General features: G+C 36.1%; 1 protein-coding gene across 2 annotated transcripts; it reads right to left on the bottom strand.

Moving 5' to 3' along the window:
• Window positions 1-1,198: 1,198 nt before the first annotated feature.
• Window positions 1,199-24,494, bottom strand: SLC30A6 (solute carrier family 30 member 6). 2 transcript variants are annotated; one of them, XM_081156258.1, is made up of 14 exons: window positions 24,424-24,494; window positions 20,041-20,127; window positions 19,168-19,252; window positions 17,997-18,039; window positions 16,902-16,967; window positions 14,937-15,017; window positions 14,414-14,449; window positions 13,598-13,692; window positions 10,216-10,264; window positions 9,781-9,900; window positions 8,417-8,519; window positions 7,368-7,415; window positions 6,334-6,402; window positions 1,199-2,301 (listed from the first exon to the last, which is right to left on the bottom strand). In XM_081156258.1, exons 1-14 carry the CDS (start codon window positions 24,424-24,426, stop codon window positions 1,801-1,803), a joined length of 1,386 nt encoding a protein of 461 aa, XP_081012384.1. In that variant the 5' UTR covers window positions 24,427-24,494; the 3' UTR covers window positions 1,199-1,800. The 2 variants fall into 2 exon arrangements, with proteins under 2 accessions (XP_081012384.1, XP_081012385.1); XM_081156259.1 differs by lacking the exons at window positions 10,216-10,264; window positions 14,414-14,449; window positions 14,937-15,017; ... (3 more) ...; window positions 20,041-20,127; window positions 24,424-24,494 and having other exon boundaries at window positions 13,598-13,681.
• Between the last annotated feature and the right edge of the window lie 108 nt (window positions 24,495-24,602).

Genomic DNA, 24,602 nt, shown 5'->3' with positions numbered 1-24,602 from the left:
GAAGTAGGCCTTTAACCTCACACAGAACTGTGCTCAGCACCTGGACACTTTGAAAATCCCATAGGGATGGAGATGTGCATAGGGTGGCAGCACATACCTCTGAATCATCACTGAGTACATGACAGTTCTTCAGATTTCATGCATGACCCGAATTCACATTTAGATGAGGTCAATGGAGGAATAATCACCCTGTGATGGTAGACCAATAACAGGCATAGTACTAGTTGGAGAACATAAGACGAAGGACAAGAAACAGGTTGACTTATTACAGTTTACAGTTTCATTTTCTCCAGCAGTCAAAGTAGCGTGGCCTCTAATTCTTCAGTAGGTCAAATGAGTTAACAGGGTTGCAGATGTCAAGACAATGACCAACTCCTCACCAGACAAAAGGTATTTGGGACATGGCCATTTATTGTCACAGGGTAACTACAGTTCTGCTTGATAGAGATGGCTTCTTAGATGTTTGTAATTCCACAGTGAAGAAATAGGATTTAGAATTGTTGCTCGTATTTAAAAGAGGATGAATTGATTGAAGAAACTGTTGCAAATTCTACAGAAACAGAAATCTTCTCTAGATAGCTGGGTGATGGCTGGAAAAGTCATGAATCTCCAGCAGTCACTGGACTCCAGAAAAATTGAATCCACTCTTAAAATTCCTTTTTAAAACCCTAACCATAAAATTCATAATATAATGGAAAAAATCTCATAGGTAATTTGTGACTGCTACTTATAAGTAATACTGGCCAAACTGGAAAGTCCTTAACATTTGCACTTGGAAAATAATTAAAAAATAATCTATATAATTCTCATACTTCATCATGTTAATAATTCATGTGTTTGACAAAGCAAAACAAAGTAAGTTAGAAACTGCCTGTAAGCAGATCTGAAAATACTGTATTCTATAATATAAGGTCCATGATCTTTTGGTTAAAATTATGTAATATAATCTCAAATTAATTATGCAACTTTGAAAAGATATCAAATCACATATTATACCATACATGGAATTCCATATATTTTGGTAACATATTTGATACGTTTTGTTAATAAAAGGGGAAATTAAAAAGCCAACCAAAGAAAAAGTGACAAAAAAGATAAATTTCATCATTACGTATCTGATTGTGTGTAAGACAGAAAACTGGGATTCCTTTATTGCACACCACCAAAGGACTTGGAACTCATTAACCAGAATAAAACACTTTGAGAACCATGGACTATTTACAAATGTATTGAAATTTTTAAATCACAAAAACTAGGTAGTAGAATATATTCTAAAATTTCTGATAAAAATTTTTGCTTTTACTTTGTAAAACATAATTCAGGAGGATCTCAAAGAAAAAAGTAGCAGTTAAGTTTGGAGAAGCTATGGAAAGAGACTTTTACTTTTAGGACAGACCTTCTTCTCCTTTCCTAAAATGAGTATCATTACTCAGGAAGGTTTATACATTTCACTGAAGAAAATATAATGTGCCAGATCCACTCCATCAAATGGTTTTCTTGTAAAGGTAATCCCATATCACACTGTGGTCAACTACAAAGCCAAAGATAGCAAAATTCGAATTTAAAGAAATACACTTTCTAAAGGAAGCCTATTTAAGCCTACAACATCTAGAAGGTTCTCACTATTCTAAATACATTTTACAAAAATATAGTTTCATTGGTTTCATATAATGTGAACTAGTCTACTATTCTCTAACATTTACAACAAATGATTGAACAGTCATTGCAAACTTGGATTGCTAAATAAATTGGAAGTCAAGGAGTTAATATTCCTCATAAAATAAATTAAATCACAGTATGTCATGGTCTTGGTTGTCCAACTCTATTGTTAGTTCCATATCTACTTGGTATATTTGTAAAACCAGTCCTGAATCCTTGGGTTGCTCCAATTCTTGGAACTCCAAGTCCTTGATTAACCATGTTGCTATAAGGTATGTGTCCATGATTGAGACCCAAACCATAAGGTCTTGTTTGTGTGTTTAGAAGAATAACTGGATTCATATTTTTTCCAGGGGTGTTAAACGAAAATTCTGGAGGTGGACTACTGGGTTTAGTTGGAGTTGATGTGACAGGGTTCGACTCATCAATGCCCTTTAAAGGAGGCATTGGGATTATGTGATGATCTGAAAAATTTAGGACATTAGCTGCAACAGGCCCAGATGGTAAGACAGGCCTCATCCAGTCATCCTTGAAAATTTGAACAGTCAGAGTAGACACTAGAGTGTACAGCCTGTTGGTCACATGAGCAAGAACCATTTGTTCATTTGCATCTCGTCGGATTCTTACATGCACTGATCCAGCCTAAAAGGGGCAAAATCATAAGAAAGAGACTGCTTAGAATTACACTACTGAAAAATCCCACTGGAAATGAACAGTTTACTTATGAGTTTGTTGTAACAATACTTGGTATTTTCTTTAATACAAGAGAAAGTTTAATGTCTTGATATTCCTTAAAGACTACTTAGTAGTGATTATCAAGGTAAAGAACTAATGAAATAATGTCTGACTCTTTAAATAAAACATGATCTTTTAAAATAGCCATATATATAAAGGAAGATAAATCCAGGTAGGTAAAGACAGGCACGTTATAACATAAGGCAGAATATAAATGAAGTATATAAAAAATGCAATAGAAAGGCAGAAAAGAGAGATATTAATTCAAATTGAGGAAGACTTCAAGAAAATATGACATTTGATGATCTAGGGTTGATGGTTAAATGAAATTTCAAAAGGTGGAGACAGGCTTAGGAAATAGCAATTAAAATGCATGGCATGTTTGAGCAAGATTAAGCAATGTCACTAATATATCAAGAAGTACAAATATTTCAGGGGGCAGAAAAAGAATAAAAGAGAGAAAACAAAGGAAGACAGGAGGAAAAAAGGAAACAAAGAGTGAACAGAAAGGAGGAAGGCAGACAATGGGGTGAAAAAGGAGCTAGAAGAGGCATCTAAATAGCATCATAGTAAGTTTTAACAGTGACAATAAAACAGCAATAAAATAATAAGAATTCAGAAAAATACAGGTATGGATGATTGCCAATTATGTAGGAAATGGCTGCAACTGTCCAGGTTAAAAATGAAGAGGACTGAGATAGGACAAACACAGTGGGATCAGAGAGGGAAGGATGGATTCATGATATTCCATGGGTTAGTGGAGGACCTGATACCCAACTGGATGTAATCGATGAAGAAGATGGGCTCATCAAAGACAATTCAAGGCTTCTAGCTTAGGTTACTAGGACAGAGAGCACCAGGCATTACAATGAGGGTTAGTGAAGAGATTAGCCAAAGAACATACATGCTTCTGTGTGGCCAGGGCTGTCAGTGTGTCAGTGGCTTGAGCATCCCCCCACCCCCCACCCACCTGCTTGGGCTCCACCTGGACCTAATGCACCACTTACTCTCAGGAGAGGCACAGGTTTAATAAGGGAGAGGACGGCCACCACTCAAATGGGGGGTTCTGAGTGCCCCAGCTCACTGAGCACTGGGACACACTACTACTGAGTCCTCCACTGACTCCTATTCACAAGAAAGAGGCCCCAGGGCCTCTTGGCCTTGGCCTTGAGGCTACCTAAGGACAGATACATGCAGCTCAGGATGATCTCAGACAAGAAGGGGTCTTTGGGTGTCCAGCCATTCCAGGTGGACTGTGTGGTGTAGATCAAATGAGGTGATGTGGGTACATCTGTTCAGGCCCACCTCAGGACTTGAGCTGGTACAGGGACCACCATCCCCCACCTCTTTTCAGAGAAAATTTATTTCTGGAGGCTGGGAAGCCCAAGATCAGAGTGGTTGAAGATCAGCATGGTTGGATGAGGTCTCTCTTGCAGTTAGTTCTCAGATTTCTAATTGTATCCTCATATGATGGAAAGCCTAAAAATTAATCTTAAGGAATAGTCATGAGTATATACAAAGATTACACCAATCAATCTCAGCCAGTTTACATGGTAATAATGAAAAACAACTAGTCCAACAGAGGAATGATTAAATAAACTATGGCATATAATGAAAAACTCTGTAAAACATTAAAAATTATGTTGGTATTCTTGGAAGACAGCAACAGTAGTGGCACTTTTTTGAAATGTCCTAAATATCCCCATAAAAACAGAGAAATTAAGACAGCAAATCCAAAAACCTATGTGCAACATCTACAAAACACTAGCTTACATGGTTCTACTAAGAAACCTCAAATACAAGGTATACACCTGCAAGGTATCCGTTTCTGTGGAGGAGGAAGCAGCAGGGCATCTGACTGACCTAAAAACTCCAAGCAGTAAATCGGTACTTAATGGGAATCTAGGACAGCGAATTTGAGAAAGGCAGCTAGGTCTGCAATAAGATATGAAGAGCTGGACTAGTCTGAACCCTAGAACTCTCAAAAGTAACCAAGCAAAGCCCACATTAAGAAGAAGCTGGGAACAGAACCCCATTGAGCGGCACAGGAGAGACAAAGGATAAAGAAGGTTCAGACACAGATGGAAGAGGAGCGGAGCCAGGGGCAGAAACAACTCTCACTTCACAGGCTCACCAGGAGGAGGAACTCCAGAGCCATGAATTCACACATTCTACCTAGGACACACCTTAGTTTTTAGTTCAGGAAAACTAATTTCAGATAAAAAGGAACCATACAAAAGGACTGAATCAAATCCCACACAAAGTTATTATAAAAAAAAGGAAATACAGAACAGATTAGAAGATCACCAGAAAGATTTACCTACAAAACTGATGAGAACTATACCTCACTTTATCAAATTGAGCCAAAAAACATGAAGCAAGAACAATATAAATCAAAACCAGAAAACCTCAGAAATGAGATGGTAATTAGATATAATATAACGAAAAAAATCACTTCAGAAATGAAGGCTAAACTGGAAAGAGTACAAAAGCAAGTAAACATACAAGTATATGAGAAATGAAAGGTGAAAAGAAGGAAAGTTCCAAACCTCAAAAGGAAATGCAGATAAAACACACACACAAAAAGGCAAAAATCCAACATGATTATAATAGAAGTTCCCCAAGAAAAAAATCAAAGCAAGAGACCAGAATAAATATTAAGAACTACAATTAAAGAAAACTTTCCTGAATGTTTAAAAAATTTGTTTTTGAAATAACATTACTGAAAGGTATACTCATACCTGAAATAACTGACCCAGAATGACCAACAGCAAGACATTCTAGTAAAATTACTAGACTTAAAAAAATTTTTGCACATTCAGGCAAAATGATCAAGTCACATATAAAGGGAAAAAAAATCTAAAACCAGAGTATGAGTCATCAGGCTTTTATTATTACGGCAATGCTTTATGCCAGAGGTAAATGGAGTGTACATTTAAGAAACTCAAGGAAACAAAACATGTGCTCAGGATTTTATATCCAGCCAAAATGATTTCCAAGTAAAATGTCCATGACTTTTTCCAAGATTCAGGAATTTAGGGAATGTTGTTCCCCAAGGCCCTTCCTGAAGAATTTACTAGAGGATGAGTTTTAGACACCCAAAGTGACTAGAGGGGAATGCAGGGGAAGGTAGAGACGAGGCAGCCATTTTTCCACTGAAAGAGCATAAACCTGAAACTAAAAACTGCCATGTGGATGCTACCACTGAGCTGCAAGACCAGCTTTCAGCGGCCTACCTCTGGAATTTGTGTTATGTTAGAAAAATCAAATCCTATTTGATGTTTTTTAATTAGAAGAGTAATATTTAGTGATATGAAAACCTGTTCATGGTATGTTAAATGAAAACAGCAAATTATAAAATAGCATGATCTCATTTTCTATGGAGAATAAATGTGTAAATATAAATACAAAAATATCAAAAGCAATTTTCTCTACATGAGATGATTTTACGGTGATTTAATTTTTTTCTGGGTACTTTTCTTAACTTCCTCATCATTCCTGATGCAGAAATTTGAAAGCATGCCATAATAAAGTCTCTCTGGTAACAAGGTCCACATTGGATTAGAAAACATGGAATTTTATGTTGCAAGTTGTGTTATTATAACTCTTTAACATATTCACAAAATCTCCAAAATTAGAACTGCAATTAAAAAGAAAATAACTGCACCTTTTACTTTTGCAACATTTTCATACTTAGGAATGTGTGACTATGAATTTGTCTTCTCTGGACAGTTCAGTATTAAGATGATTTGGTTTGAAAGAAAAAAAAAACATCCCTCCATCAATCTCAACTAGGTTTCTGAATCCATCTATATTTTAGACTCTATTCAACAAAAACGGAAATTGAAGGCTCTATAAAATTTTTAAAGAAACATTTTTTTCAGTTTTGAAAATTATAAAGTATGCTATAAACTATAACTTAATATGTAGAATACATACCAATGAGCCAAAACCTAGGGTCCAAAAATGCTCATTTCGTACTTCCAAAACTCCATCCAAGGTAGATACCTGATCGAACACACAGAAACAGGGTTGTTTGCACTTGACAAATCCAACATGGTTCAGTCACACTGTGGGCTTGCTCTTAGCCTAGAAATGACTCGGCCAAATCCTGCACGAGGGCACTCATTAGCTGAGAGAAGTCTAGACCATGCACTTAAGATACCATTACTGCATGTTCAGTAGAGCCAAGGTCTTATTTCCCCAGTTTCTTGTCTGCACCAATCCTTCTAGAGTCAGGATTTTACACGCCCACCCCCACCCCACCTTATTCAAGAGTGTGTGGTTCTTTTCTTTTTATCAATATGGCATATACTTATATCCAGCACTTATGCTATCAGTTTTTTTTCTTCTCTATCATCTCTTTCTCTGGATTCCCTTTTAACAAATGTCTGTACAACAGACAATGTTATCTGAATGTGGGCCAAAAGGAAATAGTGTGTGGCCCATTGGTGCAGTGGCAAAGGCTCTACCAGCTGAGACAAGTAGCCAGCTATATTGATAAAAGTGGCCTTTGTGATATTGACAACCAATAGTTTAAAATACTCTCTACATCCAAATAATTCGGTTATCTTGCTCCTTCATTAGTTAACAGGTAGAAATTTATAACAATACAAAATCTAAACCCACAAATCTAGATGTTAGATGGTGAAGCAAACAACAGATAAAAATGAGCTTTGACTTAATCAAACCCTTAGGTTTGAATACAGAATCATAAAAGTCACAGCATTAATATAGGTAGGAAGGTGGTCTTTGTACCATTACCTTCCACATTTATTTCAAGTGAATTTGGCTTCCAGACTGAGCAATTCTTCAATCTTTCTACTTTTGCCACTATGTTATGTCTCCTAGTGAGTTAAAAACACAAACTCCCCTAAAATTCTAGATAGGGTTGGGTTAAATAAAGTATTATTTGTACCTACTCTTTGTATTCTTAAATTATAAATTTAAATGATTTTATTATTCCACCTTACCTCTCTGATAAGTTTGTCCAGCTGACCAATAACATGGGGTGGTGTTGTCTGGGGAAAAAATAAAACATGCATCAGGGAGATAAAAATTTTTTGCAACAATGGTCCAGAAACTTTGTTTGACATATGCCCTATCATGATTTAGGAAAGAGAGGTTTCAAGTGGCCCCAGTAGTGGGGCAACATAAAAAATCAGCTCATGCTCACTTTTTATCTTACAAAGAAGCTGCTATCTCTAGAACCAAATAAGCCTTTAAAGAACCAACAAATCAACAAAAAATCTTTAAGAAAGTAACATTTTGTATAGAGCATAGCACTTTATAAATAATAATTATCATATTGTTATTACTGATCCTGGAGATGAAGATAATTATAAGTTTAAGACAAGGCGTGAGGTACAGACAGAAAGAAAAACAGTGCTTACATACATACACACCCAGTCCTGAGAAACTACCTCTTCATTCAGGTACTTGTCTATAGGTGTTCCCCTTGTTTTAATAAGTAATAATTTGTCTTTTTCCCCCCCTTCTTAATGAAGCAAGATTAGCACAACTTATTAGAACTTGACCCAAAAGACTGTCCTGTATTACGTTGAGTGTTTTCTCAAAACCTTGTTAAAACTGTGATTTCTTTGATAATTTGTCATTTTTAATTTTAAGTTTGAAATTTAAAATTCTCACTGATTCAATCATAGGAAAAAAAGAAAATCATAACCAGATTATACAATGTATTTATACACATTTATCAGAGGAAAATAAATATCTAAAAACTTTTTTGAAGTAACATTGTTTTCAGTTGAAACATTATTAGAAGCAATTTTTTAAAACTTATGATTTAGTTTTATATTACAAATATAGGAAGATTTTTGCCTATTTTATGGGCCAACGTAATTTCATCTAGTTCTTACAAATTTCATAGATTATTGTTTGGTTTCATTTCTCACAGGGCCCTCCAATAGCTAAGTTTCACAGTTTGGTAGAACACATACAGTTTTATGATCTGGTAGAAGAATGTGGTTAATATTAAGCATGCACGGTGAAAGAAGACCCTTACCTGGAGCAATACTTTCCCACTGTACACGCTCATGGGATACATAGTGCCAAACGTCATCAGAGCAATTGCTATGGCAGAGGCAGTATCTACAGCAAAGTAATTACTAAAAAGAAAAAACAGTTCTAAATCTTAAATACATGCCTCATTCGGCTTCCTACAATTCAGTCTACCGAACATTAATTACCTAAAGCAAAGAGACTATTTTATCACAAGTGGCACTACTGACAATGGGATCATCTCTAAGGGAAAAAAAGTTTTCTGAATCATTTCTCGTCAAAGTTTAGTGGGGGGGAAAAACTTAATAACATGAGCATTTCCCTACTATCTGTTTTCAATCAATCTACTTGTCAACTAGGAAGACTTCATGTATGTTCACTTGTTGCAACAAATAAAACCTTCCAATAGTAATTTCTGTTACAGAGACACTAATGGATTTCATCAGTGATTCTATCAATTTTCCTGTAAACAATAACTTTCCAATTAAAATTTTTCAAAATTCCTCAGGAATTTTACAAGGTGAGTTCTACAAAAATCTGTTACCGCAACATTGTGACTGAGGTGCAACATCTCAACAATAGTTCAGACTGTTCTATTAAGACAGACCAAAAAGCCAATAGTTACAAGCACGCCTTTTAACTTTCCCCACATGCTGGGAATAGAAACGTGAGATAAGACATAGTTCCTGCCTTTGAAATAGCAGGAGATACACATGTGGAAAGCATAATAAAGCCCTCTGTGTGCAAAGGAGTAGTCCCTACAGAGAATCATGAATGTCAAGGAGTGAGTGTCATAGCTACTGGGGTAGAGACAATCCAGAAAAACTAAATATAAAAAGAGGAGACATTTGAACTGAGCCTGCAAAGAAAAGACGATGGAAGGAAGATATTGTAAACAGTGAAAGCAGCATGTGCAAAGCCCTGGCCGGGCAGTTCAGTTGGTTAGAACGTAGTCCCAATACGCCAAGGTTGTGGGTTGGATCTCTGGTCAGGCCAGATACAACAATCAACCAATGAATGTGTAAATATCTGGAAGAATAATGTTTCTCTCTCTCTCACACTCTTTCCCCCCTCTCTAAAACCAGTAAAAAAACAACTCATATCCTTCAGTGAGGATTAAAAAAATTGCTTCACACCTACTTGCTCTTCTCTTCCCTCTCTCAGGAATAGCAAGCTATTGCTTATTTCTCTTTTAATGCCCTCTTTTTGTTCCACTCATCAGATGAAGACACTTGAGGACAAGACATGACCAAAGTTACATAGGTCATAAGCAAATGTGCTATAAGCTTAACCCCATCCATCCCATCGATGCCCTTAACAGTCAGGTCCCAGGAATGGAAACACACTACAGAAATAAAAAATACTTACTTAATTTCAATGAGCATATATGTAATACAAAGAGCAAATGCTCCAGCAAGATCAATCAAAACAAATGGATTCATTCGGGGAAGGAAGATACTGCTAAGTCCTGGAATAATTCCACACACGCTATGAGTAAAACAAAAAGAGTATTCATTAGCGGAACTCATGTGATACAGATGAAAACCTTATAAAAGATGACTTGTATTTTAGTATCACGTATCTTTTAAAGAAAGCAAAGAGGATTTGGGTACAAAGCTCACTCATAAAGGTCTCTCTTGTATCATCAACTAAAAAGTAGGAAAAAGTAAAGGAAGGATGAGAATCTGATCTGTGAAATTCATGTATTAACCTCAGCAATGAATCGTGTAAGTTCCCATGACACACGCATTTCTTGTGTATTCCTTTAAAATCACGTACATCGTGAAACCCATAACACCTTACCTGCGACTAAGATCTGCAACATGCTCTTGAAGCCAACTCGTACTAGCAGCTTTAAGAAGAAAATACTTAAATTATCTATACAGCATAAATCACTAGCAAAAATTCTTGATTTCTTTAAAGTTCAAAATAAGTTTGGCAACAACCCACATAACATTACAAAATGTTACTCCTCAAATATAGAACTTCTGCCTCCTTTATACTTTGAAGATAATAAATCAAAAGTAGTTTCAAGAATTAGTGAAACATATATCATTAGTTTCAGGAATTAGTGAACTTACATATATCATTACTTTTAATTTGAAGTTTTCAAGGCTCTTTATACTGTTAAGTGGAGTTTCCTAGCCAGTGTGCTGAGAATGGGTTATAGGTACACCAATTATTAATTCCTTCAGTGCTCAGAAAGGCCAGGTGGGGGCCTGGCTACAATCAAAGACCTTTAATAGTGTCCCTGGACAAGTAAGTAGCCTGCTTCCAGGCTCAAGTGTCCTCTTACATTTATCCCAGTTGCCGGGAATATTCATTTTTTTATGTGCACTCTGATTAAAAAAAAAATTTGACAAGCCTTACACAAAAGCCAGTATAGTAGGACAGTTAAGAGTTGCCTTGGATGCCAGAATACCTGACTCAAATTCCATCTCAACCCTTAACTAGATGTGAGGCTTGGGGCAAGTGACTTAGTGTCTCAGTGCTTCAGTGTAAAACAGGGAGCCCGGCTAGGTGTGGCTCAGCAGTTGAGCATTGACCTAGGATCCAGGAGATCCGGGTTCGATTCTCTGGTCAGGGCACATGTCCGGGTTGAGGTCTCGATCCCCAGTCAGGGGCGTGCAGGAGGCAGCCGATCAATGACGACTCTCTCATCATTGATGTTTCTCTCTCTCTCTCTCCCTCTCCTTCCTCTCTCAAAAATCAAAAAAGATATATTTAATAAAAAATAAAATAAAATGGGGATAATAAAATCATTTATTGCCTATGGTTATAGGGAGAATTAAATAGGTTATTCTTTGCAAAGCATTTAGCACAATGCCTGGCAGATACTATTTCCCACTCAAGTTTCAGCTAATGGCATAAATCTTGATGTTTCTGAGAACTTTCATTTCCAACTAATGAAAATATAAACTAGAAACCTTTTGGAAATAAATTTGGCAATATATTTATCAAAGCCTTAAAAATATTGTATTTTTAATTCATTTATAATTTCTTCTTTGGGAATTTATCATAAAGAATCATAAATACATACAAGAAATTTAATACAAAGAAGCTGATTAGAGAATTATTTGTAAAAAAACCCAAAAAAAACAAAACCACCCTGGGAATGTAAAAGAATAGACTAATGCTTAAAAATATTCATATGACATATTATGAAAGCATTTTGTTCTTTCTTTTTAACAGGAGAAAACAAAAATTTAATACATGTGCATGGGGAATTCACACAGACACGATAAATCCATGAAAATTCTAAACACAGAGAGGCAACACTGGGTATATGACATTTTTGGACAAAGAAGAAATGTGGTATTACATTTCAGAAGTGAGAATGAGCAATTTACAGACAGTTGAGAAAGAAGAGAACACAGGTGGTATGCAAATCCTTGCTAGGTGACTCAGAAACAATAGCTGGAAGCCCTCTTATTTACCATATTTAATTCAAATTAGGCTAAGATGACATCCTAAATTCTCCTACCTGAAGCAGGTTTCTCTAAATCTTTAGGGCAGAAAAGAGGGGAGGGCCAAAGGTTCTTTCTGAGTCTTTTGTTTCTTAATAAACAGCTTAAATCAATATCCCAAAAAGCAGTGAAGCATTTTTTTCCCAAAGTATTTAATGAGGCAATACTCCAGACACTATTAATTGGCAAAAAAAAGATATAAAATTGTAAATGCATACAATTTTAAGTATGCAAAAATATGTATGTAAATGTGCATAAAAAATAAAGGGTAAGCCCTACTTGGTTTGGCTCAGTGGTTAAAGTGCCAGCCCACGGACTGAAGGGTCCCAGGTTCAATTCCGGACAAGGGCACATACCTTGGTTACAGGCTCAATCCCCAGCCCTGGCTGGGGTGCCTGGGAGGCAACCAATTGATATGTTTCTCTCACATCAATCTTTCTCTCTCCCTTCCACTCTCTCTGAAAAGCAACGGAAAAAATATCCTTGGTGAGTATTAAAAAAATAAAAATAAAAGGGTAAAATAGAAAGGTTAGCAGTTGTTATTTTAGTTCATGATATTATCAGTATTCTTTTTTATTTTTTTATTCTTTTTTATCTTTATTGATTTCAGAGAGAGGAAGGGAGAGAGAGATAGAAACATCAATGATGAGAAGAGTCATTGATCAGCTGCCTCCTGCACGCCCCTGACTGGGGATCAAGCCCGCAACCTGGGCATGTGCCCTGACCAGGAATTGAACCAAGATCTCCTGGATTCTAGGTCAGTGCCCAACCGCTGAGCCATGCCCGGCCGGGCTGTATTCTTTTTTTCTTGTATCTTTATCTTTACAGAGATATTGTTTCCAAATCTCTGTATCTTTTTAAAATTTCTGGAGTGAGCATTATACTATTTTAACAATTTGTAAAAAATTTTCAAAATAATTCTGGTCATCACAATATCATTATTTAATTTTCGAGTTCATGCAGTGAATTCTTAAACTCTCAGTCATACAAATATAAATCATACTTTGAGACACTTACGAAGTTGTTTAAACTCGAATGGGCATTTCAGAAAGTTTTCTTCCCTTGATTGTCCTGGTGTTTAAGTCAGTGAGACCTAAAAAGACCCTCAACCATCTCCGACTATCTGGGCTTCAAAATGGAGCTCTGTGCCCACAGCCCACTCTGTTTCTACTGTACTTCTTCATCAGTCACTGGTAAACCCTTTGTGGGTTATACTTCTGAAGTAAAAAAATCAGTCTGAATTTGTAAAGACTTGAAAATAAAAGAGTATTTGAAAAGAAAAAAGTTTTGTTACTTTCAAATATATGCCTACCCACAATGCCAAAGACAAGTACCTGGGAACTTATTTAATTAACAGAATTCTATTCTTTTCAATGAGCACATCAACTATTCTAAGTATCCTGAAGCATCTAAAATGCTTGTAATAGACATTTTGTAGGTAAGTTATACATATTAAATTTCATTCATGTTATTTGGTAAATGTAATTTTTCATCACATCTAATTTAATATATGTCAGTCCTACCTGTTTATAAGTACTACAGCTTGAACTAATTAGATTTTGTTTTATAATTCTCTGCTTAAGGATGACTTGAAAACCTTTGGGGTAGTTCTCTCTTCTCTTCAGAATATATTTTCTCACTGATTTATAAGTTAACGAAACAAACAAAAGACTTGTTTTTATGAAAGTAATTAAATTTTTTATTAATGACAAACGTACCTTCAGAGACATAAGCAAAAGGTTTATTCCGAATAGAAAGCATCGTGAATAGGTTGAAAGAAAGAGCCACAAAAGTACCAACTAATAATCTTCCCCTAAAAAAGAACAAAAATAACATTCACCATTATTTTCTTCTTGGTAATATCAATATGTAATTTCAGCATGTAGAGAGACTAAGAAAGAGATGGGAAGGCAGAGTGGTCTGCTTCTATGGTTTGGTGTTAGCAGAGCCAGGATCTAAACTTGGTTTCCAGCCCTATAACCCATGTCCTATCTACTGTTGCTCCATCTTACACAGGGCAAAAAAAGACTCTTAGCATTAACACTGTCTTCTTACAGGTAATTGCTGTATAAATGCTAATGGCATGTGGTTTACAGTACACTGGACAGGTCAGACTGTCCTGAATTAAACTGACCAAATAGGTGAAGTCCATATAGCTGGCAACTATGCAGAAGGTAATAACAATTCCATCTTTTCTATAGGTGCTACTAAAAGATTTTGAGAATCAAATTTTAAATACAGAAGATCAGACGGGGCTGGTTTAGTGTGTTGACCTGGGCCTGGAAACAATGAGGGACCTAAATTCAGGGTAGAGAGGCCTTCCTCTGGAGCACATGGGATTGGGAACAGTTAAGAGTAAAGAGAAGGAGGCTTGGGATTTGGAAATTTTGTTTGTGAAATATCAATGAAATGTACATTGCCACACTCTGAACTCTAATATTGGCTAAAGTAATAGTTACTTAGTAATACAACAATTAAGTTTGGGAATTAAACTTAATAGTAAATTATATGTTATGTCAAAAACAAAATCTTACGTGTGTATCTCGGGCTGCTCCAAAAAGCGTTCTACACTAAAAGAAAGAAATAATGTATTAAAATAAGTCCTATAAATTATAAAATTAAAAAGCTTTATTAAACATATAGTTAACCCCATAAATTCACAAAATCTTTAATATGATAACCAATTGTTGCTTATTAGCAGTGATAGGGCAAGGAGACTTACAAATTATCCTCTATACGTAATGTCAATCTATCTCTACCTAACCTGTTTCAATGGATTTGTAGTACTAAGCATTACAACATATCTCATTAAATTCCTTTCTTTCATTCACACCTACGTATAATTAAATGGAGTGGCCTCAAAGAAAGTAATAAAAGAGGGTGAAAAGAAGGGAGAAAAGTCTAAAATATAAAGAAATTGTACTATCAAAACTCCAGCACAGCTCATCTTAATTTGTATACCCTACAAACCAGAAGTGTCTCTTACTGGATTCTTTATGTTCCCAAAGGTGCCATAGGTGGAATTTAGATTGACAGTAATATCATATACAAATGTACCTTTCTTTTAATATAAAGAGAGCTCCCAACTGTGCCAAGACTGTGGAGGCAAATACAGCCAGGACTTCTAATCTTTCAAATCTGAAATCAGAAAGTTCATTATGTTAGAGGCAGAAGTAGAATAGTGGGGACTAGCTGTAGTTATAAGAAATATTAATCATGCTCTGTTAACCATGACTGTTTTGTTCTGATTAGAGAAAGCACATTCTAACCTGGCTCAGAGTTGTACGCTCTGGGACATGGGAGTTAATCTTGGAAAAGTCCGTTCTCTTTTTCTTAGAACTGCCTATCATCATGGAAAGATTAACAACCTTGTTCCTGAAACAATGGAGTCCAGAGGTGTCTGGCCTGCATTGCCTGTAACCTGTTAGTATTATACCTTGCTTACCACCCCATGCCTGTAATTCCTACTTTCCCATGTAATCGTTTCCTTCTACCCAACATAAGCAGTTGGCTTATGGGGGCAGTAGAGCAGATTTTCGAGGATGATCCATTGCTCTCCCATGCTGCCGGCATTATTGGAATAAACGATAATACACAATTCAACCCTGTCTCAGCTTAATTGGCTCAAGTAGTGACAGGCAGCCTGGACCCATTCTTTGTCTGGTTTCAGTTAGATCAGCATAATTCTTTCAATTCACAAACCAGTACCTCTATAACACATTTACTTTCATTTACTCATTTATTCAATATACATATCTGCTTACTATAAGCCAAACACTGTTAGAACAGACTACAGAGTTTCAAGAATGAATATCACAGAGTAAAAAGAGTGCCTATTTGTACAACATATATTACCAGGACTCACTTATGGTTCTTATTTTTCTAGAAATAACCATTATCTAATTAACAGCTAACACTTAATTGACTCATCTTGTGTTAGATACTGGTCCAAGTGCTTAACGTATTACCTCATCTAAACCTCCCAACCCTTATGAGGGTTACTTTATCCACTTAAAAAAAAAAAGAGAAAAAAAGTTGAAACACAAAGAAAAAAGGTAACTGTTTAGAGTCAGATGACCAGCAAGTGGAAGAGTAAGGTTTTTAACTCAGGCACTCTGACTCCAGAGTTCATGATTTTAATCGCTTATTATACTTAATTGCAGTTAATTATGAGCATGTCTTATAATCCCTAAACTATCAACTAGAGGTCAGGGGCTTTTGTCTATTCATTTTGTTTTTTTCCAAAACACATAATTTAATGTGTGTTTTTCCAAAACACAATGTTTAAAATTTCTCAAAGAAATAATTATCTTCAGCCCAGCCGGCAGAGCTCAATGGTTGAATATCGACCTATGAACCAGGAGGTTCACGGTTCAATTCCTGGTCAGGGCACATGTCCAGGTTGTGGTCTCGACACCCAGTAGCGGGCATGCAGGAGGCAGCCAATCAATGATTCTCTCTCACTGATGTTTCTCTCTCTCTCCCCCTCTCCCTTCCTCTCTTGCAAATCAATACAAATATATTTTTAAAAAATGGGTAAAATACTTTAACAAACATTTCACACAAAAAGGTCAACTGAATGTCTAACAAACATATGAAAAAGTGAAGAAAAAAAAGACAATACCAACCACTGGTGAGGATAGGAAGCAACTAGAACCCTCATATACTGCTAGTGGAAGTGTAAACTAGTAAAATCACTCTGGAAAACTGTTTGGTATTATCTTCTAATGATAAACTGAGTAATTTAACTCAAAGATATATATTCAACATAAAGAGAACACATGCAAACTAGAAGACAGGTACAATAATGTGCATAAGGAGTTTTATTTATAATAGCTAAAGGCTTACCTACCAAGAGCAGAACATAAGAACAAACTGAAGTGTATTCCTATAATGGAATACTAGAGCAATGAATAAGAATGAACTGCTATATGTTTTCTAGAACTACTATAGCCAGCTCTTTATTGCCTAGTACAATTATTACTTTAATAGCAATATTAGCAGAAAATAATCTGAACTTACCCAAATGAATAGGCAGGGCTAGGTTTCCTCATCATTACCCAGTAACTTATTAAACATGTCATCAAACTAAGTAAAAAGAAAAATAAATTTATCATTAGATATACAGCTAGAAGAGAACATAACATGTAGGAAGAAATTAAGTTTTCAGAATCCCTAAGTTGCTGAAAGTTATCAGTATTTATACAGACCAAATTAATAACTTATTAAATAATTTATAATTTATTCACAATGAACATCCTAATAAGTGGCAGTTTTAATATGTGGAGAAATTGAAAGAGGTTGATACATCATCAAGTTAGTTAAACAGAACATCAACCCGTATTTTCTCTGCTCAGTAAGTTATCCACACTAAATGGTTTCCACAACTGAGCATGCAAAAAATGACACAGTAATAATGGTAATATATTTCATTTTAGACATAAACAATAAAGTTTAACTTTCATAAACTTTAATCTTTTATAAAAATTAAGCAAGATATTAATAACACCTTGACAACATTCTGGATAGGACAAAATGATGTTCATTTTCTAAGTATAGTGGAGATGGACTCTAAAACAACTTACTACATGTGAATTTGAGGTAATTCAATTCAGATGGTTTTAGACCAATCAAGTCGATTTAATTAGGTGATTAAAGACACCCTTATGATGTACTCATATGGCATAGACCTTGAAGATATCAAGGTATTTTGCAACACTTAAATGGAAATATGAAAGGCCCCATGAAGCAGGGAGCCATAGGTTGTCTTCCTAGCTCACAATTACTTCTCAGTTATTCATGCCCCCTCATCTGTTTCTCCATATACAGTTACAGTGGGAACTGCTATGTTCTTATGTGACCCTGCTCCCTGGCCACAGCTAACTCACCCACAGGTAAGCACCTGAAGCACCTGAGCCAGGATATTATCTTTTCTGTTGCTGTGTAAATGAAATACTTTCTTCTAGTATATATGATAATTTATTGTTTGCATATATGCTCTACATTGACAATTTTACTTATTTCACAGATTACTTTCCTTTAAGCCAAGAAAGCTTCATAAAAACGGGACAAATTCTTTATTAGCTTCCAAATATTAGGAGATTTTTAAAAACTTACCTAAATAGATCAAAAATGGTCAGGTAAGTATACGCAGTTAAAGCTGCAAAACAGATTGGTTAAAATGTTACTGAATCCATTGTTAGGAAATACAGCAAATCACAAAAATTGTTCATACCAGGGGTACTCATCCCCCCCCAAAAAAAATGAGTCACTGATTAACCTCGTATGTTGGCAATTATTCAATAAATTTGATTACTATATGTAGTCAAAGTTGGTTAGTACAAAAGCTTCCTTTAGGAACTTATTTCTCTCTTTTTTAAAAACAGTATGTTTTTATTGATTTTAGAGACAGAGGAAGAAAGACAGAGAGAGAGAAACATCCATGTACGGGAAACACTGACTGGCTGCCTCCCACATGTCCCCTTCTGGGAATTGAGGCAGCAGCCCGGGCACGTGTCCTGACTGGGAATCAAACTGCCATCTCCTAGTTCATGGATCAACGCTCAACCACTGAGCCAAGCCTGCCAGGGCAGAACCTTATTTCTCCATTGGAAAAATAAAGCAGTATGTGCTCAAAAGACCTGTGACCATATTTTTTGCCTTCTTCTGTCATCTGAGAACTATTTTAAATATATTCATTGAATAGCAGGATGTAAATAATAGTACATAAAAATATAGGAAGTCAAGACAAAAAAATTACAGATTTCCCTTTTCAAAAAAATCCAACAAATCTCAAAAGTCTACTTATAAACTGCAAAGACAGAAGTACTAATATATCACAGTAAAAAGGAATCATAGTTTTTCAAATAGATTTAAAGATTTAAAAAAAAAAATAGTTCATTCAAAAAGATAATGCCTAATAATTGAGCAAAACTTTATAGATTTCAAGGCACTTTTCAAATTGATTTTCTCATTTAAATCTTTTGAGTTCTATTTCAGAATAATATATTCTAGGTAAAGGAAGCTGTACCTTTATTAAAAATTCTTTTTACTGTGATATATTAGCCCTGGCTGGGTAACTCAAGTGGTTAGAGCATCATTCTGATATGCCAAGGTTACAGGTTTGATCCCCCATCAGGAAACATATAAATGAACAACAAATTGATCTATCTATCTAACTACCTACCTCTATCTCTCTCCCTTCCTCTCTCTAAAATCAATTAAAAAAATCAGAATAATAAAAGTAAAACTAATAATTAACACAGTAAAAATAAGAATGGTGACGTACCTATACTGTTAGTGGAACTGCACCACATAAGCAGGAAGCCAGTACATGTTAAGTTTATTGCACCGAAGAGCAATATCTTCCAGGACTGTGAAAAAGAAAATCATTCTTATTTGCACAGTGCTGATAAACTTTGCTGAATATGTTCAAGTTGCTATAATTCATACTTTCAATATTTAAAGGAATAATTATAACTTCCTTCAAAAAGTCGGTGTCACATTTTCTAAATTTATCAAAATTACCATCAACCAAGTTGTTATTATAATATATAAATGTAAAAGAATAATTCCAAAAAAAGAATTACTCAAGAGAAAAAATAAATTCTGACACATAAATTCAAATATCATTTTGTTTCCATAAAAAATGTATAGAGAGACAATGAGAAAGCAAATGGGGCAAAAATGTAAGCAACTGGTGAATCTGAGTATAGGTATATGCCCTTGGCCAGAATTGAACCCGAGACCCTTGAGTCTGTGGGCCAACGTTCTAGCCACTAAGCCAAACTGGCTAGGGCTATATCTTTTTATTTTAGGTCTCAAAGCACATTTTTTCTGCCTTACATTAAAAATGAGAAAACATGGCTTCAGATTACATCCATTTATTTCTTTTAAAAATTATTAACACAAGGCAGTCACAAAATAATTTTTAAGACTCTTTAAAGTTAGAAAAAAACCTGAACCCTAGCCTCCTCCCAAGCAAAATAGCTGTATGCTGAAGTACTAAAATTGTACATTAAAAAATTATTTATCCAAAATAAAAAATGAAAACAGGGTGGTAGGATTGAGAATGATTTCTATTTGCCTTAAAAATTACTGTTTTTTCAACACCATGTTTGTGCAATAATTAAAGTTAGGTTAAGGAATAAAAATAACTTACCCTTCGGTCAGATGCTACAAGTCCAAATTCCTGTAATAACTTGCCAAAAAAAGATCTTTGTGGTTTTCGAAAGAGATGAATTGTCCCCTTTAAAACAAATGAAAATATACAAATCAGTATATAAGTATCTATTCTTCATAGTTCCTGTGATGTCATGTAGAAATAACAACTAACATTTATTGAAAGCTCAATACATGCCAAACACTTATTCTAGACACTTTATACATATTTATCTATTTAATTCTCACAATAATCCTATGAGGTGGAAATAATTTTTAGTAACTTTTCCAAGGGCACAATGATAGTAAATGGCTGAGCAGAAATTCAAACCCAGTCATTTTAGCTCCATACCACACTTCATTTTTAAATGGGTAAGGCAATTTTGAACCAGAAGAGCAAAAAGTTTGTTAAAATGCTCTACTGGAAAGAAAATATTACAATTTACATAATCAAAGCTTTATGTATGAAAGGTCTGGTAACTGTTACTGCAGTAAAGCCTCTGAGGTTCTCTCTTAGGCATTCAAAGTACCTGACATCCATGGCTCCTGCTAGTACGTGGTATAAAGCTAGCAGAAAAAGGGCCTGGCAGTAGGGTTACCAATCAGAGAAGAGACTGAGCAGTGACTAGAGTGGGATTTGCTCTTCAAGATCAGAAAACCACATGAGAAAGCCTTAGAATAAAGGAGAGTTCAAGCACGTATGGAAAATTAGCTTATGACTATGGTAGTATCCAACGTCAGTGGGAGAAAATATGAGTCAATCAATAAATGGTGTTTGGAAAAAGGTAAAACTGGATCCTTTCTATACTCCATACTCTAATTTTTTATTATTTTAAATTAAAATGCAAAATTATAGAGTACTTGAAGAAACTACAAATGCATAATTTTATAAGCTTGGAGTTGGAGAAAACTTTTCTTAATAGAATATAAAACAAAGAGGCTAGGAAGGAAAAAAATTTGATCAATTTTACTATATACTTTCACATTGGGAAGACAATAGCCTAAAAATAAACAAACAAAAACCCAGGAAAGATAAACTGTGAAAAAAATCAAAAGCAAAGTAACTGTCTCTAGGGGAAAAACTTCATAATTTTCAATGGTCATACATAATTCTATTGCTAAGTGCGATGTTTGCGTCTTAAGTTTAACAAAATACTTTCCTAGATGGTAAAGGTAACAGTCACCGTAACAGTCATACTCCATTTCTACATTACTAAAGTTGTCCAATTTCACTCAAACACTGAAACTCCACAGAAAGCAGTGGAGCTGGGTATCAGATTAAGATTGTGAAAAACTTTCAGATCCAATTCAAGCAGAGGCGTAATTTTCCTACAGTTAGCATCTAGGAACATCTCACTGTAGAAAGGTAAAGCTTATTTCTTCTAAGCATAGACATGCCACTGGTTACAGTAAGTTAAGATTCAGAGACAGAAAATAAGACTGAGCATTAGAAATCTGGCATAAGAAAAATAGCAGAATGTTGATCATTGTTGAGGAAGAGTAATGGCTACATGGGGACTCATTACATTTTCTCTACTTTTATGTATGTTTGAAATTTTCCATAATAAGAAAGTAATAAAGTAAAAAATGACTTTAAAATGTAAAAATAAAGTATCAGAAAAGTGTTACTAATTTTGGTATCTAGATAAGGACCAGTGTACATGTGTAACCCTAAGGTGCTAAGAAATTTATTTGAAAAGAAACAATATACTATTTTCCTTTGTGATGGTAATAAATGCTAATGTTAATCAGTACACTTTGTTCTTAAAGAACTGGATTTGGGGCCCACTGGCCTGGCTCAGGGGTTGAGCATCGACCTATGATCTCTGACTTATAATCCAGGAGATCAAGGTTTGATTCTGGGTCAGGGCACATGCCGGGGTTGTGGGCTCTATCCCCAGCAGGAGGTGTGCAGAAGGCAGCCAATCAATGACTTACCATTGATGTTTCTATCTCTCTCTTTCCTTTTCCCTTCCTCTCTCTGAAATCAATAAAGATATATTTCAAAGAAAAAAAGAACTATGTGTGGGATAGTCTGGTCCCAAAGGTAATTCTGATTACTACCGTTACCAATGGGTATCTTCTAACTTCAGCCCACCTACAATTATTTTTTACTTTTAAGTTTTAAGATAAGACAATAAGGAGTTTTTAAAAGGCAGGGGGCCATTTCTAATGCCAATCTGATATTAAAAATAAAACAAAAATCCTAACATTCATGACACTCTTTCCCAAATTTATTGGCTCTCCATTGCAATCAGCATAAACTCCAAATTTTACAATCTGGAAATCAAAGCTTTCAATGGTTTAGCCTCAGTTCCCTTTCAGTTTTCTCTCTTGCTCCAAAAGGGGAATCCTCAACTCCAACTAGACTGGTGTGCCTGTGTCTGATCATTATACCACTCTAGAGGGAAAGGGCAAGACTTGTCCAACCCAAGCTCTAATAGCCCTATAACATGTAGCAAGTTTCTTGACCTCGGTTTCCTGATCAAATGAGAGTAATGAATAGTGATTAAGAGTATGAGAGTAAGGCAGGAAGTACTCAATTGCATGTTTAACTTCCTACATGAATCCTTTCTAGATTATTCAAACCTCAGTGTGTTTCTTTATGCTTACTTTTTACTTAACCATGGGATAGCCTTCATCTCGTCATTTTGCATTGTAAGTTATTTTTTTAGTAACTTCACTATGACAAGGGTTATATTTCCTTTACATTTTCTAAGACAGCACTGTGCTTTGCATACATAGTATGTTCTTAAATAATACACGAGAGACCCATAAGATCTTTCTTCCCCAAAATTTTAAAAATAAAACTTAAACGCTCCTATTTCCCTACATTACTGTTTCAAGCATAAAAACTTAGTGTCATAGTTATTTCGTCAGTGTTTTTGAAAACTTCCTCTGGACAAGGCACTGTAAAAGGCTCTGGGAAGAGGAGTGAATACATAGGTCCTGCTCTCAAAGAGCTTACAGTCTAGGAAGAAAGACAAGTAAATACCCAATTTTAACATAGTGTGGTAAGGCCTATAGATGTCATGGGTACAAAACCCCAGGTTATCATGGAAGCATAAAGGAGGAACCTAACAGGATCTTGACACATGGCAGAAAGGCTCACGAAAGAGACTAAAGAACATGTAAGGGTTATACTGATAAGGATGGGGGCTAGGAAATGGAGAATGATTCTGCCAGATAGAACAGCATGTACAAATTAGGTGGGAAGGCCTAATTCTTAGAGAGATCTGCAAGTAGCTCACTGTAGCTGGATGTATGAATGAGTAGTAGAAAGGCTGTAAAGGTAAGAAGCTTCACTGCAGGTGGCTTTGTAGGCCATGCTAAACAGAACTTATCTGAGGGCTATAGAAAAAAACTTTTAGAACTTTTAAGCAAGGGAGTGGCATACTTAACTTTGATAAATTTAACTTTGGCTGCACAGTGGTGAATGTTTTAAAGAGCGCAACTGGGAGCTATCTGGTTAGCCAAAAAAGGTAAACTTTACCCACTGTCTGTGTGTAAGAGGGATTACAGGTAATTTCCAAAAGATAGAGTACATGAACAACATTTTTTCGACCATATCCATTCAAGGAAAAATTTAATAGAGTGACAATGGCTTAGGCACAGAAATGCAGTCCTTTTCTCACATGTAGGCTACCCACAAGAGATGAATTTTTTTGATAAAATAATTTGTACTTCTTTTGACCCTAAAATCACAAACTGCGTATCTTTAGACAAAATTCAGAGAACTATGATTTCGACGAGAATAAAATGATGAATCCCTCTAACAAAATTTAGATTTAACACCACATCCCCCAAGCCATAGGGATACTGGGATCTACAATCACAGGAAAGAGCTGCCTACCATAAGATGCTCCACCAACCCCTTGACTTTCTCCAGTCACTGGCCTTCTGAAAGTTGCTGCCAGATCAGACTATGTGGCACTCGATAAAGCCAAGTTGCGGAGTGGGGTGTGCGCCTCAACATGCTGCCCATAACCCTATTTACTTATGACGGCGTTAGCATCGCTGCTGTGAACACCACTATTACGGTCGTTGTTTTCAGATATTTTGCTGGTGCTGCAGACGCTGACGCCGGTAGACTTATTTCTACATGAAGGGAAACCTCGGCAGTGGGAAGCCGTCAGCTGTCAGGAGCTGACACCTTGGCCTGGAGCGGCCGGGGATCGCCGGGGGCCAAGGAACGAGGTGGGGGAGAGGGGGAATCAGAGCTCTGAGGGAAATCTTTCGGGCTCCAGCCGCTTCTCCCGCGGGGCCCGAGCACAACTCCGACGACCCCTCCTCTGGGCGGCTGAGGCGTGTCAGGGCCGCTTCAGGACGAGAGAAGGTAAGAGGGAATTACCTGCAGAAACCCTCTACCCCCCGGCCAACTCACCATGATAAGGAGCGGCACAGCTCCCGCCGGAAGACGCTCTGGGAGCTGGTTTTTTTCCTAGAGCGGAAGGGGTGGAGCGTCAGAGGCCGATTGGCTGCAAGCAACGCGGGGACGCAAGTGCGTGCCCTGGCTTCCGGTTTCCGCCCCACCTTCTCGGCGGCCCTGGTGTTCCATAGAGG

This window comes from Miniopterus schreibersii, assembly GCF_964146895.1.
Source record: "Miniopterus schreibersii genome assembly, chromosome: 13".
NCBI lineage: Eukaryota > Metazoa > Chordata > Mammalia > Chiroptera > Miniopteridae > Miniopterus > Miniopterus schreibersii.
The sequence above is the reverse complement of the archived record's forward strand: the minus strand, read 5'-3'. Positions and strand labels throughout refer to the sequence as shown.